At 40.3% G+C, this 15,550-nt stretch overlaps 1 protein-coding gene across 1 annotated transcript in view; it reads right to left on the reverse strand.

Moving 5' to 3' along the window:
* The window catches only part of TCF7L1 (transcription factor 7 like 1), a 580,879-nt gene that overhangs the window by 271,198 nt on the left and 294,131 nt on the right, over positions 1-15,550 (reverse strand). The window contains exon 6 of the mRNA XM_044084398.1: positions 2,669-2,710. Within this exon, the coding sequence (XP_043940333.1) occupies positions 2,669-2,710 (42 nt within the window). The remainder of the gene's footprint in view (positions 1-2,668; positions 2,711-15,550) is intronic.

Here is a 15,550-nt window from a genome sequence, read left to right on the forward strand (position 1 = left end):
CAAGTGGCTGCCTCCAAAATATCTTTGGTAGGGACTCCTCTGAGGAAGGCTGTAGAGGTAGCTGTGGCCCTTGTGGAGTGGGATCTGATGCCTGTAGGAACAGGTTTGCCATGAAAGAAGTAACAAAACCATATGCAATGGCCTATCCATTTTGAAATTGTCTGTTTGGAAATTGGCTTCCCTTGAGCTCCTACAGCATAGGACACAAAGATGTTCTGATTTCCTGAAGGGCTGTGTTCTGTCCAAATAGTAACGTAGCTGTCTATGGATGTCTAAGAAATGTAGCAGCCTTTCCCCTTTGTTTTGAGGATTGGGGTAAAAGGTAGATAAGTGTATGGCCTGATTTAAAGCTACCCTGGATACTACCTTAAGCATAAATGAAGGGTTGGTTCATAGGGAAACCCTGTCCTGATGGAAGATGAGAAAGGGCTGCACAGCCATGAGGGCTTGTAGTTCCGAAACCCTACGAGCTGAGGTAATGGCCAGAAGGAAGGCCGTTTTCCAGGACAAATATTGCAAATCTGTTGAGGCAGCTGGTTCAAAGGGAGGCAATGTTAATTTTTCTAGAATGTAGTTAAGATCCCAGGCTGGTATTGGTTGTTTCCTTGGAGGTCTTATATTCTTAGCTCCTCTGAGGAACTGTCTTAAAAGTGGGTGAGAGAATAAGGGTGGATCAGTGTTGTATTCTGCAGAAATGGCTGAGGCATGAATTTTGATGGAGGAAAATGAAAGTCCACTATTCAACAGCTCAGCTAGATACTGTAATATCGGAGGCAAATTCAGTTTTCTAGGATCCTGGCCTTTTTTCTCATTCCAAGCGCAAAAATGTTTCCATTTTGCGGAGTAAGCCTTTCTAGTAGATGGCCTTCTGGCCTCCAAAATGACATCCTGCACCTCTTTGGAGAGTAGGGTCTGTTGTGGTGTTAAGGAATTTTCCATGCAGCTAGATTGAGAGTTTTCAGCTGACTGTGAAGAGTTTTGTAGCTGTGCTGAGTCAGTAGAAGAGGCATTAGAGGTAGGGTCCAGGGAGGAGTGTGTGTTAGGCTCCTCAGGAGTGGGTACCATCGTTGCCTTGGCCAGTCTGGAGCAATCAGTATCATCTTCGGTCTGTCAGCTCTTGCTTTCAAGAGCACCTTGGGCAGCAGAGGCAAAGGTGGGAAAGCGTAAACTGTCCATGTTGCCCAACTGAAAGAAAGGGCGTCCACTCTCCAAGCCTTTGGATGAAAGGTCCTTGAACAGAACTTTTTCAATTGATGATTCCTGGGGGAGGCGAAGAGATCCAGGTCTGGTCTTCCCCACGCTTGGATTATCTTTGTAAACACTTGAGGATGCAACTTCCATTCATGTGGATCTGTCATATTACTGCTTAGATTGTCTGCCAGCATGTTTTCCAATCCTGGCAAGTACTGTGCTTGAAGTTAGATTTGTCATTCCAGAGCCAAGTTCCAAAGTGACATGGCTAGCCTGCACAGGGGGGTATGAATGTGTTCCACCTTGTTTATGTACCACATTACTGTGGTGTTGTCTGTTCTTATCAATAATTGCCCTGGATGCAGGAGGTCCTTGAAAATTGTAATTGCATTTATCACTGCTAGCATTTCTTTTTGATTGATGTGAAGGTGCTTTTCCTTTTAGGACCATTTGCCCTGAAAGCACCTGTCTGTCATGTGCGCCCCCCAGGCGTATTCTGAGGCATCTGTTGTGATTACTTGATTTGCTTGAGGCTTGCAGAATGGAAGACCTGTGTTTGTTTGGCAACCAAAAAAAATATCTCTTGTTTTCCCGCCTTACTGAGCTAGAGTAGTCCAGTTTCAGAGCTTGCTGATCCCTGGACTTTGTTTGCAGTTCCTGTTACTGATTCTTTGCCTAATTTGGAAGAGAGGAAGTTCTCTTGCTTACCAGTGGGAGTGGGAAGCATTGAGCTGCCTGTTGGTCCAGTTTTGTGAGGTTTCAGCCAGTAACTTGTAGTCTATTGGTCGTTTTGGGCCAGTTCCTAGCTTCTTTCAGCCCGATATAAAATACGCTAAACGCGCGTTTTTTAGCTTGTACCTTCTCAGCACAGATCCTCGTGGTGGCCAGCAGAGTAATCCAAGCTTCAGAGAGCTAAAAAAGCGACTTTACCTGATTTAAGTATATTTTTTGTGGCTTTCCACTTCTATTTATCTAGCAACTGTATTTCGCCTGCTTGCTGATACATTGTTATTGTTTGTCTGCATTTATTCTGTTATTGCACTTGATTTTTCAGTTTGTTACTTTTAAAATCTGTAATTGTTGCAAATTGTTTGTGTAGGCTGTGATAGCTGATTTATAGCATTTATAAGTGTTTACTGTATCTGTTTCTGCTTGTTTCTGAAAAAAAAAAAAAAAAATCTCTTGTTTTCCCGCCTTACTGAGGTAGAGTAGTCCAGTTTCAGAGCTTGCTGATCCCTGGACTTTGTTTGCAGTTCCTGTTACTGATTCTTTGCCTAATTTGGAAGAGAGGAAGTTCCCTTGCTTACCAGTGGGAGTGGGAAACATTGAGCTGCCTGTTGGTCCAGTTTTGTGAGGTTTCAGCCAGTAACTTGTAGTCTATTGGTCGTTTTGGGCCAGTTCCTAGCTTCTTTCAGCCCCTTGATATAAAACACGCTAAACGCGCTTGCGGTTTAGCTGAGCTGCTACCGTTGCACACTAGGGCAGCGCCGGTTAAGCAGATTTAAACTATTAGGGCTACCTAAAGTCCACTCTTCAAATTTTCCCTTAAAACTACCTTCCTTGAACTATACTACTGATCTAATCAACATATCCTATAACTAAAAAGATAATCTCTACCTGTCTCCGAGTAGAGTATTCTTTATCTGTTAAACCTAGCACTTGCTCCTACAGTACTTATCACCTTGATACAGCACTCTTGTTATAGATAGTACCCCAAAAAGGCAAACCCCATTTCTCGGACACCCACATCCCCCGGAATCTCTTTTAAAGTTTTTTGTCTATTCCTTCTAGCATGTCGAGGGATCAGTTGCTAGTGTCCTCTCCTGCTCAGCTGGTGAACCTGGGAATATTGAGGCAATGTTACAATTGCCTCATGTATACAGACAACCCTCTCCTCCTCCCACAAAACACAAATACATGCGAGAGATGCAACTATACGGCCAAACTGGAGGCTGAGCTCTCTCAACATAGGACTGGCAAGACCAGACAGGAGGAGAAGGTTACCACACACACTATAGACCCAGTCTCACATAGTACCATCACAACCTCAAATAATACACATAAATACACAAAGACATACTCGGAGGCTCTGATCAAAAATCTACCAAAACAGCAGAGGCCACCAAAGCAGACACCCAAACAACTACCACCTCATAAACACAACACCTGCAACACATAGACCTCACAGTCAGAGTGTCAAACAGTCACAAAACACAATGCCAGACACACTAGTCATTGGTGACTCCATAGTCAGACACACTGACGTCCCGCTCACCAGACTGAGTAAGGAGAGGGTTACAGTAAGCTGCCTGTCGGGCGCTAGAATCCACCACATAACGCAAGCACTCAGGTCTCTCAATAGCAGGTACAAATACGACACAGTCATTGTCCACGCTGGTGTAAACGACCTGAGACGTACCTCCTTGGACTACATGAAAAGAGACATTGAGGAGCTCTCTGATTATGTAGCCCAGGCAGGTATGACCCTGACCTTGAGCAGTATCCTACCTTCACCAAGAATGATGCCACAATACAGAGATAAGATGATCAGCTTTAACAATTGGCTCAAACTCTGGTGTCATTCAAAGGGGATCCAATGTCTGTCTGCCTGGGATGACATGCTGGACAAGCCACGCTGCTCAAAGGGACGGCTTGCACCTGTCACCCTGGGATTCGGATATTGGCAAAGGCTCTTGCCACCCCATAGTGCCTTTTTAGGCAAGGCTCAAATTCTAAACCTACCACCCTAGAACACAAAATGGAAAAACTAAGGGTAATGCTGCTCAATGCCAGAAGTCTCAATCTCAAAATGCATGCACTCGAGGCCCTTCTCAGTATGGAGAACATCGATGTCTGTGCCGTGACAGAAACCTGGTTCAAGGCTCCTGAGAGCACCCCAGCACTATCAGGTTTTACCTCATATCATGCGTTCCGGCCCCAAATCCGGACAATACCAAGAAAGGAGGGGGGGTATCCATATTCATCAAGGACACCCACACCTCAAGATTGGTGGCAACGCACGATGCATCGGAGACCATCCAGGTGCAATTAACCATAGGCAAGACTGCTCTGCAAATTGTAGCATGTTACAGGCCACCCTCACAAACTCAGGAACCTCACATGGCTTTCCTGAAAACACTGGAGGGGATAAATGCATCTCCAAACACCATCATACTAGGTGACTTCAATTACCCTAATATAGACTGGGAACACTACTCAAGCCCAAACACCCTAGCCCAAAAGTTCCTGGAATTCATAAACTCAAATGCCATGGAACAACTAGTCACCATCCCCACAAGAGGAGAAAACATACTTGATCTCATCATCACGAACATGGGAGCACAATGTTCAACACCGGAAGTATACCCCTCACTGGTGAGATCAGATCACAAACTAATCTCGCTGGAGGTCCTCATCCCACCCCCACCTGAAATAAAAAAAGACCACAGTAAAGAACTTCTCGAAAGCAGACTTCACACTTCTAAGACTAGTGTGGTCTCCTTTAAGGCCCCCGAGCCGGCGGAAAACAGTACCCAAGCTGCTGAATCACTTGCAAATGCCTTCTACTAGCACCTACAGGACTGCATGGATAAGGCAATCCCAAGCAAAACAAAGACTCTTTGTACCAAAGGCAAGCGTCCAGTCTGGTGGACCCCAGCCATAAACAAACTCTACAACAAAAGGAGGAAGCTACTACAAGATAGAGCAAAATCCTTAAAAGGTAAGACACCTTTGATCACTACAAGTAAAAAACTAAGAGCTCTCATAAAATCATCCAAAGCAAACTTTGAGAGAAAAATAGCTAAAGACTCAAAAGACAATCATAAGGCCTTCTTTAGCTATGTTAGAAACCTGGGAGGAAACTCCCAGATATGCTCAGAACTAGTTCAAAATGATGTGAAGATTATTGATCCTACAGACATTGCCAACATACTGGTGACAGGTTCAGTGCAAACTTCTCCCCCCCCCCCCCCCAAAAGGAGAGATATCTATACCAAACGATTGCAGCCCCCCAAACATCTCTAACGCCCAAGTGAGAACTGCTCTCTCCAAAGCAAAAAACACAGCATCCATGGGACCTGATGGTGTCCCTGGCTGCGTGCTCCACGAACTCAATGAGGAATTAAACCCACAGCTAGGACAGCTGTTTAATCATAGTCTCACCTCTGGATACGTACCCAGGGAGTGGCGCACTGCGACAGTAGTCCCACTTCATAAAGGCGGTGCCTCCACCGACCCTGGAAATTACCGGCCCATTAGCTTGACAAGCCTTATCTGCAAAGCCATGGAGAGGATCATAATGGATCTCAAATAAAGACATAGGGAATTTGCAGACTTTGGATCCAACCCAGTTTGGCTTTGTCAAAGGCAGATCATGCCTTTTAAACTTGGTTGACTTTTTCGAAACAGTCACCAAAGCCATTGATGAGGGAAAGGCAGTCCATACAGCCTACCTCGATCTGGCAAAAGCCTTCGATACAATACCCCACTCGGGTATCATTGAAAAACTCATCAGCTTAAATGTTAACCCATACATCACAAGATGGGTTGCAAACTGGCTGAGTGACAGAACCCACAGGGTCAGAGTTGCTGGCGCCATGTCAGACTCAAAGCCTGTCACAAGTGGTGTCCCACAGGGCTCAGTCCTGGGCCCACTCTTGTTTGGCATCTACTTTTCCAAGTACAAGCAAACACAGGAGGGTTATGGCTGACAAAGTTTGCAGATGACTGCAAACTGGGCCAGAGTCGAAAACACATCTGACACAGATATCCTTCAGAAGGGTCTCACAGAAACGGATAACTGGTGCCAGAGCCATGGCCTAAAGTTAAATGCCAAAAAATCATAGTCATACCCTTCGGGAAAAACAAGGTTACCCCTAGCTACCATATAGGTGGCAATCCACTGAGCACAGAAGAAGTTATTAGGGACCTGGGGACCCAGGTTGACAGTAGCCTGTCATTCGGCACCCATGTAGCTAAAGTAGTTAGGAAGACCTTCTACATTGCCCACCTTATCATGAAGGGATTCACATCTAGATCAAGGGAGGTCATAGTTTCCCTATACTCATCACTCATCAGACCAATGATTGAGTACAATGCCCCATTCGGAATGTATCTGACCCGACATTTGCTGCAGCTGGAGAGGCCACAAAAGTTCCTCACCAAAAGGATAAAGGGTCTCAAAAATCTGTCCTATGCTGCCCGACTGAAAGAACTTCAGCTCTATTCAGTCGCTTACCGCTTGCTCAGAGGTGACCTGTGCCTGACATACAAGGCCATGTCAAACCCAGATTTGATGAATATGCTTCACCTCAAAAAATCTAGATCCGTCAGAGCCACAAGGGCGGGAGACTTAAACCTCGACACGGCTATTAATAGGACGTGCTGGAGGGATAAATTCATCACCCAAAGACTCCCTATGCTGTGGAACAAAATCCCAGTATATGTGAGGCAGAGCACCTTGCTGGCCTTGTTCAAGAGAAATCTTGACCAATGGATGGGAGATCGCAGATATACCCCAGGGATTACCCCAGTGTCACTGCTCGACAGAGGCACAGCAAAATAATGGGTATAGTTCCCCATACTAAAGGGGTGGCGTAAGCCACAAAACTATGGGCTAGGCTTGTAAATGCCCTCGGGCAGATAGCCTAGTATAAACCTATGAACCTATGCTTGGGCCCACCATAGAAATTCTTTTGCAAACATGGAATTATTGGTATTATTGTTTCCAAACTGTGGCTGTTTACAAAAGCCAGATGTTCCAGAAGTATGTGCTTGTTGTCCGCTTGGATCAGGCAGTCATCCAAATAAGGGTAAATTTGTATCCCTTGCAGTAGGCAATTATTGATGCCAGGCATTTCGTGAATACTCTGGGCGCAGTAGATAAGCCAAAGGGCAATGGGCCCACCATAGAAATTCTTTTTGCAAACATGGAATTATTGGTATCATTGTTTCCAAACTGTGGCTGTTTACAAAAGCCAGATGTTCCAGAAGTATGTGCTTGTTGTCCGCTTGGATCAGGCAGTCGTCCAAATAAGGGTAAATTTGTATCCCTTGCAGTAGGCAATTATTGATGCCAGGCATTTCATGAATACTCTGGGCGCAGTAGATAAGCCAAAGGGCAATGCAGAGAATTGATAGTGGATTGAACCTGCAAGAAATATGAGGTATCTTCTGCAGCTTTGTCTGATTGGGACATGCAGGTATGCCTCCTTGAGGTCCAATGTTACCAGCCAAAACTCCTTGCCCAGCATGGGAAGAAGCTGCTGTAATGTGAGCATCTTGAATTTTGGTACGAGTAGAAATGTGTTTAGGATGGATAAGTCCAAAATGGGTCTCCAGTCGGTTCCTTTCCTTGGTACCAGAAAAATTCTGGAATAAAAACCCTGACCTTGTTCGTGAGTAGGTACCTCTTGAATAGCTTTCATGGCCATAAGCTTTGAAATTTGTATTTGAGCCTCTGCCCTTTTAATTGTGTGGCAGGTTCGGCATGCCTCTCATTTTTGGAAGAGTGTGAAAATGAAATCTGTAGCCTCTGTTTATAATGTCCAGGATCCATTTGTCTGTTGTGATATGCCAATTTCTTGTAAATAATGCCAGCTTTCCTCCCAAGGGTGCTGCCAGCTGAGACTTGCTTGGCATGAAAAGGGGGAAGTCATTGGGTTTGTTTCCTGTATTGCTGTGCACCGTCTTCGCCACCTCTTGTTGCTGGAGTTTGCCATTGTCTGCCTCTATATGATCCTTGAGGTTGTCCTCTGCCCCTTGTGCGCCTGTATCTACCTCTTTGTGGCTTGTCCGTGGCTGGAAATGACCAGTTCTTTTAAGGCCAATTTCTGCTAAAACGTGGTGGTTGAACCTGTAGAAAAGCTTTGACAGTTTGCATAGATTTAGCTTTTTCTTCCATTTTCTGTAGTATCTCCTCAGCATTAGTACCAAATAGTACATCCTTTTGTAAAGGAGCATCTAGTAGCTTAGCTTTAACATGGTCAGGCAATGTTTGTTCTCGAAGCCAGGCATGTCTACGAATGACTGATCCTGTCACAGCAGCTCTACTTGAGGCCTCTAGGGCAGGGGTGTCCAACCTTTTCAGTTGCAAGGGCCGCACTGAGTCAATAGAAATGGTCTGGACCAAAAAGGTCTCTCACATAAACTGAAGAGAAAAAAAAAAAAACAACGCATCATAAACTAAAGAGCAAAAGACCCCAGGTTTATGCGGACTAATACAAAGTCGGCCCACTGGCTGTATTGTAGGTGAATTTGAACAATAAATAAATTAATAAATGCATAATATTTGCCCTAAAATTCAATATCTCATTCTAATTATTAAAAAAAAACAGTTAAATCTAACTATGCATAACACAAGGTGCAATAAATAATTTTTTAAAGTCAAGTGATGACACGTCATCAAGATCATTTTAAAACCACAGATAATAAAGTCATCAACCAAACCAATCCACAGACACTAGTAAATACATCAGACACTACTAGTAATCATAGGGTTATGATGATGCACATTTCTGAGATGAGTAGGCTGTCTGCATTGCATTTAGGTTATTAAAACTAAGCATTTTTTTTTAAGAGAGGAAAATGCATCACATTCAACAGAACAACGACTTACTAAGTCCTCTTACAAACAAAAAAAATGCAGAACTTTTCTCACTTCAGCCAGTATCTCCATCAACAGTTAAGAAACTATTCCAACATTAAAATTAAGCTCACTAGCTCCAGATAATTTCTTAGTGCGAGTTCTCTAATAAAAAGCTGTTTATATAGCAAATCTTATGAGATTCTTATGAATCACTTTATAACTGACTCATACATCCATAAACGATATATAAACATTCATGTTATCCCCATTCACAAGAAGGAACATGACTCAAATTATCATATTTCCCCATTGCTACATTATCATTACTTGCAAAGGTTGCAGAAAGATGCATATGTAGACAGATCATCACTTTTTAACAGAAAAGAATATGTTATTCTTAATACAACACAGCTTTACACCAACCCATTGCACTGAATCTGCCCTAGTAGCATTCCAAAACACCATCAACCAGAATCATAATAAAGGACAATTTACGGGCTTCTTGTTCTTAGCTCTGTCCTAAACTTTTGAAATGGTTTCATATAAATTCCTACTAAACTACCTACATAACTTAAACTTCAAAGACAATATGTCTGATACTCTACTACACATCAAATGCACTCGTTACATAAGTGATGCAGGAGATAAGAAATATGCCACCTTAGATGGGTAAACTGGAAAAAATTGTGGTGCTTTTCTGCAAAAGAGAGGTTACTTGGGTAAAGATGACAACAACACATATGAGGAAATATAAAAATGTTTGAAGGGAAATCCAGGGGGTCTCTCCAAATGGGCAGGATTATGCTATCTGCAGGAAACTGTAAATGCAGCTGCTGTTAGAATCACTGAGTGGAAGCAAAAGGGTATGAGGTATACTCAGGACTTAATTGGGTGAGCAGGGAGATAGATGGCTCTATAATTCTGAGATGTACAAAGAGAGATTTATTCTTGGAAATCGAGACTGACAGTTTTATAATGCAGTTTCAAGTCAAGTGACCAAGTAAGGATTCAGGCTGAGCAGTTATACAGGAACAGGGATGGACTAGGGCACAGATGACCTGGAATCTAGTTATGATATATAAAGATACTCTGAAATCAGCAAAAAGAAAAGTCTATTCTGCATCTTTCTGACATTAAAGGTAGATACAAAATTTTGTTATTTGACAAAATTTAACAACTGATATGACTGGATGTCACACTGCAGCACACACACACACACACACACACACACACACACACACACACACACACACGCACACACGCACACACACATTATTCCTGTCAAAAATATCTATCCGCTTTTAAAGATGTTCATTCAACTGAAGCAGATTTTCTTTTACTTTGTTTAAGAGGTGGGTAGACTGGTCCAAAGACCCTTTTCATCTGCACAACCTGGGTGCAAATCCAGTTACATAGACAGAGCGGAAATGAGTGTCATTTAGATACAGAAAGTCTCAGGTACTGATACAGTAAACAAATCTATCTGTTCTTTAATGTTATACATTATCATAAAGACTCATAATATTGTGCAGCACCAACACTGTCAAAATTTGTCAATGAAGAGTAACAACTGTTTATGTGTTTGCAGAAAGAAAAGTTTGGTTTTAATATGCATGCTACAGATTTAAAGCTGTAAAACACTCTGATCTGTTGCAGTACATCATTGAAGGTAAAACATTGTGTATTACAAATAATTACAATCTGGTCTCTAGTTATAACTATTTACTAATGTATTCTCAAAATGGTTTCAAGAAAGTTGCTTCACTCTCATTGTAAATTTCTTGAATCCTTTTTTCAAAGATATGAAGAAATTGGTTATTTCTGCACTGTCTGATACTGTTTCTGCATTTCATTTATGCTTTGGGTAAATCTGTTTGGCCTAGTGTAGAGACCATCTTAGATTAAGTGGTGATTGATCCAAGTCAGATTTGGAGTAATTAGTGCAGGTCCTAACTAAATAGTTTAGTTATTAAACTTACAAAATTACTTACCTTACCTTTTGCTATGTTGTAGTGTAACTGTAGTCAGTGTCCTTCCTTCAGCTTTACCAGAACTATAAAAATGACGAAACTGTGTTTTCGCGCAACGCATACCAGCGAAGCTGTATGAAAAAAAAACACACAGAAAAAAGTTAAATTAAAATTAAATTTAAATTTAAGGGTCGCGGGGCATGGAAGAGCTCTGAGGGTCGCAGATGCCGGGCATGCGGGGTTGACACTCCTGCTCTAGGGCATCATAGCCACATTGTAAGGTGCGTTTACCCACTTGTTCTGCACTATGCATCATATCCTGCAACTCTTTCAAATCTGGTTGTTCAGGTTGAGACATTTTATTTCTTAATTGTGATAACAGAAACTGCTGATATTTAAGCATATGGAACTGACAATTTAAGGCCCTAGTGTGGGCACTGCAGAAACTTCAGCATTATCTTTATGGAAGAAAAATTCACTGTAGTTACAGATCACATTCCCCCAACACGGTTACAGCGCGCGCCAGCCAGCAAAATGCCAAGTTACTAATGTGGAGCCTAGGGTTGCAAGCATATGATACGTCAGTGCAGCACCACAGTCGAATGAGCAATGCCAATGCAGATGGGCTCTCAAGACAGGGAATGGGGTAGGGTATACCCAGATAGACTCAACCCTCTCAAGCAATGTTTCTTAGGGGACACTTGAAAACTAGCTTGAGTTCTCGGGGGGGGGGGGGGGAATGTGATGGCTGACAGCCTAGCTAGATAGAATTTTGTAAATAATTCTGTGTCAATGTAAACATTAATATGATCCATAAAACTGTGTTATGTTCTGAACTTCAAAAAGGTGACGACAATGCACCCTGCTGGAAGAAAGCTGATGAGTAAAGCATTTTATGACGGATCTCAAGCTAGGAGACATGTCTGGGCTAGGAAATTCTGTATTGTTCTAAGACGGAGATAATTACTAGATTTTACATGTAAAGTGTATTTTACTGGTGTGGCTTCCTGGCAGGTGCAGATTACAAAAAGAAATGTTAACATTTTAAGTTCTGTGAGCCTGGGAAACTTAAGTAGAAGTGTCAAGAATGATGTAATCTGAAATATCTCAGCAGTAATGTGTATTATCAATTTAAGACTTTCTCAGAGAAAAAGATTTAGCATTTTGTTCTGAAGCTGACAACTCACCAGCACTTTGCCTTGTAAGTAGATCTAGATCTTATTCTTTTAGAGGTAGACAGAAATAGCAAGACTAGTCCGTTTTCTGTATTTATGTCGGACTATCCTACAATGTTGTTTTAATGTGTTTCATGTGATTTCTGAACTCGTCACTGTGTTGAATTAGTAAATAAAACACAAGACAATACTTTTTATTAAATATTCTTAAACCTTTCAACTGTGGCTGTTTTATGTAGAGATGATTTAAGCTCCGTGTACTTGGAAGCGCATCATACCAGCAAACAAAAAGATAAACAGAAATGCTCACAAAACAGTAAAAACCCGTGTAGTTTCACAGAGTCGAGTCAAATTCATGCTTCCAAAATGTAAAACATTAAATCCTATTTAAACAGCTGAGTTTGACTAAATCACAACAAAATAAAGACCGTTAAGAGCTTTCGTCCCTCAACAATAAGCAAGGGGACTTCATCAGAACAGCCATTATCACTTCAGAACCTTCCTTTTATACTGAAACAATTAACTGGTTGTTACACCCATAACATTTAAAGTGACCAGTGCTTTTTACAAGAAAAATCACACAAACTTGAATGCACACAGTAAAAAAAAAAATCACTTAAAAAGTATGTTACTATAAAATATTACTAAAACCTAATAAAAGAAGCATATGCTAAGATGTAAAAAATAAAATGTTAACACAATGTTAAAAAATATAATATATTAATAAAATATAAAAAGTAGTATAAAAATTATAACCAGCAGCCCAATAGGTAAATCTTCTGTTGCTAGAAAATAACTAGCAAAAATAAAATATGTACAAAAGCAACGGAACGAACCAGGCAGAATCCAGGCAAGAGGCAAAAGCAGAAAAGTCAGTGTCGCTGTATAAGCACAAAAGTCAGTAATGCTGTATAAAAGCACAATAGTCAATAATGCTGTATGAAATCATTCGTCATTCATCAATAATAATGATGAATGATTTCATACATCAATGATGAATGACTTCATACAGCATTACTGACTGCTGTGCTTTTATACAGCATTACTGACTTTTGTGCTTATACAGCGACACTGACTTTAGTGTTTTTGCCTGGATTTTGACTGGTTCGTTCTGTTGCTTTTGTACATATTTTATTAATAAAATAAGTTATAAAATGTACTATATTATAAAACAGCCATAATAGATGGGATATACCAGTAAAACAAAATTACATATGTTTACATGAGGTGGTGGTGTAATAATTTATAATTTTAGTGCCCTCTTTTTAAGCACTGGTAATAAGGAGATATTGTTGATGCCAGGTGCCTTAACTGTATTCAACCTCATGTGCCATTGTAATTCAGCTAATTCTAAGTTCAATTCCCACCAACCACCTATAGGTGCTTGGGGACCACCTCTAAAATACCAAATTTGAATTTAGACTAAGTACGGTCTAAATAGGGCATTGCTATTATTGGCTCTCTGTATAGCATATACATGTTTGTGTGTATATATATATATATATATATATATATATATATATATATATATATATTTTTTTTTTTTTTTTTTTTTTTAAGTCTTTCCGTTTTACCAACATAGTAATGCCCACATCCAACACAAATCCCAATGTATACACCACCTCTCGTGTTACAATTACCTGTCTGCAACCTAATTTCAAAGGGTATACCTTCGAAAACAAGGGTGTTATGCATTAATATGTGATGACATTGGTTGCAGGCTCAACAACTAGTGGTCCCTTTGTTGGGTACAATATCTCTAATAATGCTTTGTTCAAACAGTGATTTACAATTCTTACCCATCTTGTTTTGGGCTCCCCACCTACATATTTCATAACCTCCACATTGCCCTTAAAAATAGTCCAATTCCTGATCACTAATTCTTCGACTATCTTACTATCTGATGCATATGGAATCACCATCCCCATTTTTGCAGAATGCCCTTCCGTATTGGCTTTGTTGGACATCTCCTTACTACCAAATAATGGCTTAATCTTTGTCTCCCAACCTGCTTTAGCTCACCACTAGTATCAGCTATTAGTTTGTTAGGGTAGCCCCTTTCTATAAACAGTGAACTGATTTTGGTTAATTCCATTTCAAATAATTCCAACTTGGAGCACATACGTGCTTGCTCTGACTAATTGCCCCTTGTACACATTTCTCGTTGCAACCATGGTGACAACTCTGAAAATCTACATAATTATTAGAAAAGGTCTTTTTTTCTATATATTATTGTAGTGAATTTTCTCCTAATATTGTCCTTACTAAGGGTGATGTCCAAATAATTTATGGCCTCATTGCTGAAATTACCCGTACATTTAGAAAGGATGGGGTATTGTTAATATATTCTAAAAAAAGATTAATTATTTCCTTCCTTATTTTTCCAAATTATAAAGGGATGTCATCCAAAAAACGGAAATAACCATTTGTCAGAGAAATTGCTGTTAACTATATATCTGGCCTCCCATACATATAACACCAGGTTAGCAAATATGGGTGCACAACTTGCACCCATAGCTACTCTCCCGAATTGCTTAAAATAAGCGCCCTCAAAAGTGTCATTATTGGCCAGAATCACTTCAATGGCCAAAATAATAAATCTAATCAAGGTTTCATCTAACCTGGTAAGACTATTGCTTCTTCAAATTGTATACCTTCCTGATGGGGGTTGGATGTAAATAAAACAATATCGCTTGTTGTACAACACATCTGTTCAATGTGCCATCCATGTTCTATTTTTGATAAGAGGTCCCATGAATCCTTAAGCATATATTCAAATCGGTGCTACTGCATTTTTCACTAGTGTCTACAAATACATTGAAAAATATAAATCCATAGAGCATACTCCTTCAAATGCAGATATTGTCGGGTGCATGGGGAGGTTGAAAACTTTTTTCTTTCAATTTATCCCAGCGTTCACACTGAATATTCTAGTCTTTAAAAAAACTCTTTCAAATTTAACCTCCTTGCAAACAGATTTAATTCAGTTATAACCTCTACAAAATGGCCTTAAAGCAGGATACAAATTTATACCCCTTACTTAAAGTAAAAAAGCTTTTATCTACTTTTAAGTCAGCGTAATTAAATATCTTAAAATTGCCATACTTAAATACCCCTCCTTCCTTAATACTTTTCCTCCACACAACTCACCCCAAGGTTTAATTCATGATTTAATTCATAAACCTAGATCCTCTCCCCCCTCTGGGTCTGGGTTGTTGAAAAAAAAAAAATTCCTTTTGTCAATTTTTATTTTCCAACCATTCCGACATTCTTAATGGTGGGTATTCTCTCATACTCATCCATCTCCTCATCAAATCTGTTATTTTTCACTTTATATTCCTCTTCTTGTTCGGAATGCGACTATTTGTCATGCCCTGCACCATTTTGTTCAAAATATGCATTTGGTAAAATATGCTTTTTTTTTTTTTTTTTTTTATTGTAGTCACTTTCTTCCCCTGGCTATTTTTTTTCTTTTTCCTATCAACTTGTTTAGCCACACTATCATATCTAACAATATTGTGTTCAAATAATAAATCATTCATGATTTCATCATTAAGTACATTTAATTCATCTAATACATTTATTTTTACACTGTTGTTCCTTATAATAAGGACATCAGGTCATAG

Source organism: Protopterus annectens, chromosome 9.part0 (assembly GCF_019279795.1).
Source record: "Protopterus annectens isolate FY-2018-M chromosome 9.part0, PAN1.0, whole genome shotgun sequence".
Lineage (NCBI taxonomy): Eukaryota > Metazoa > Chordata > Ceratodontiformes > Protopteridae > Protopterus > Protopterus annectens.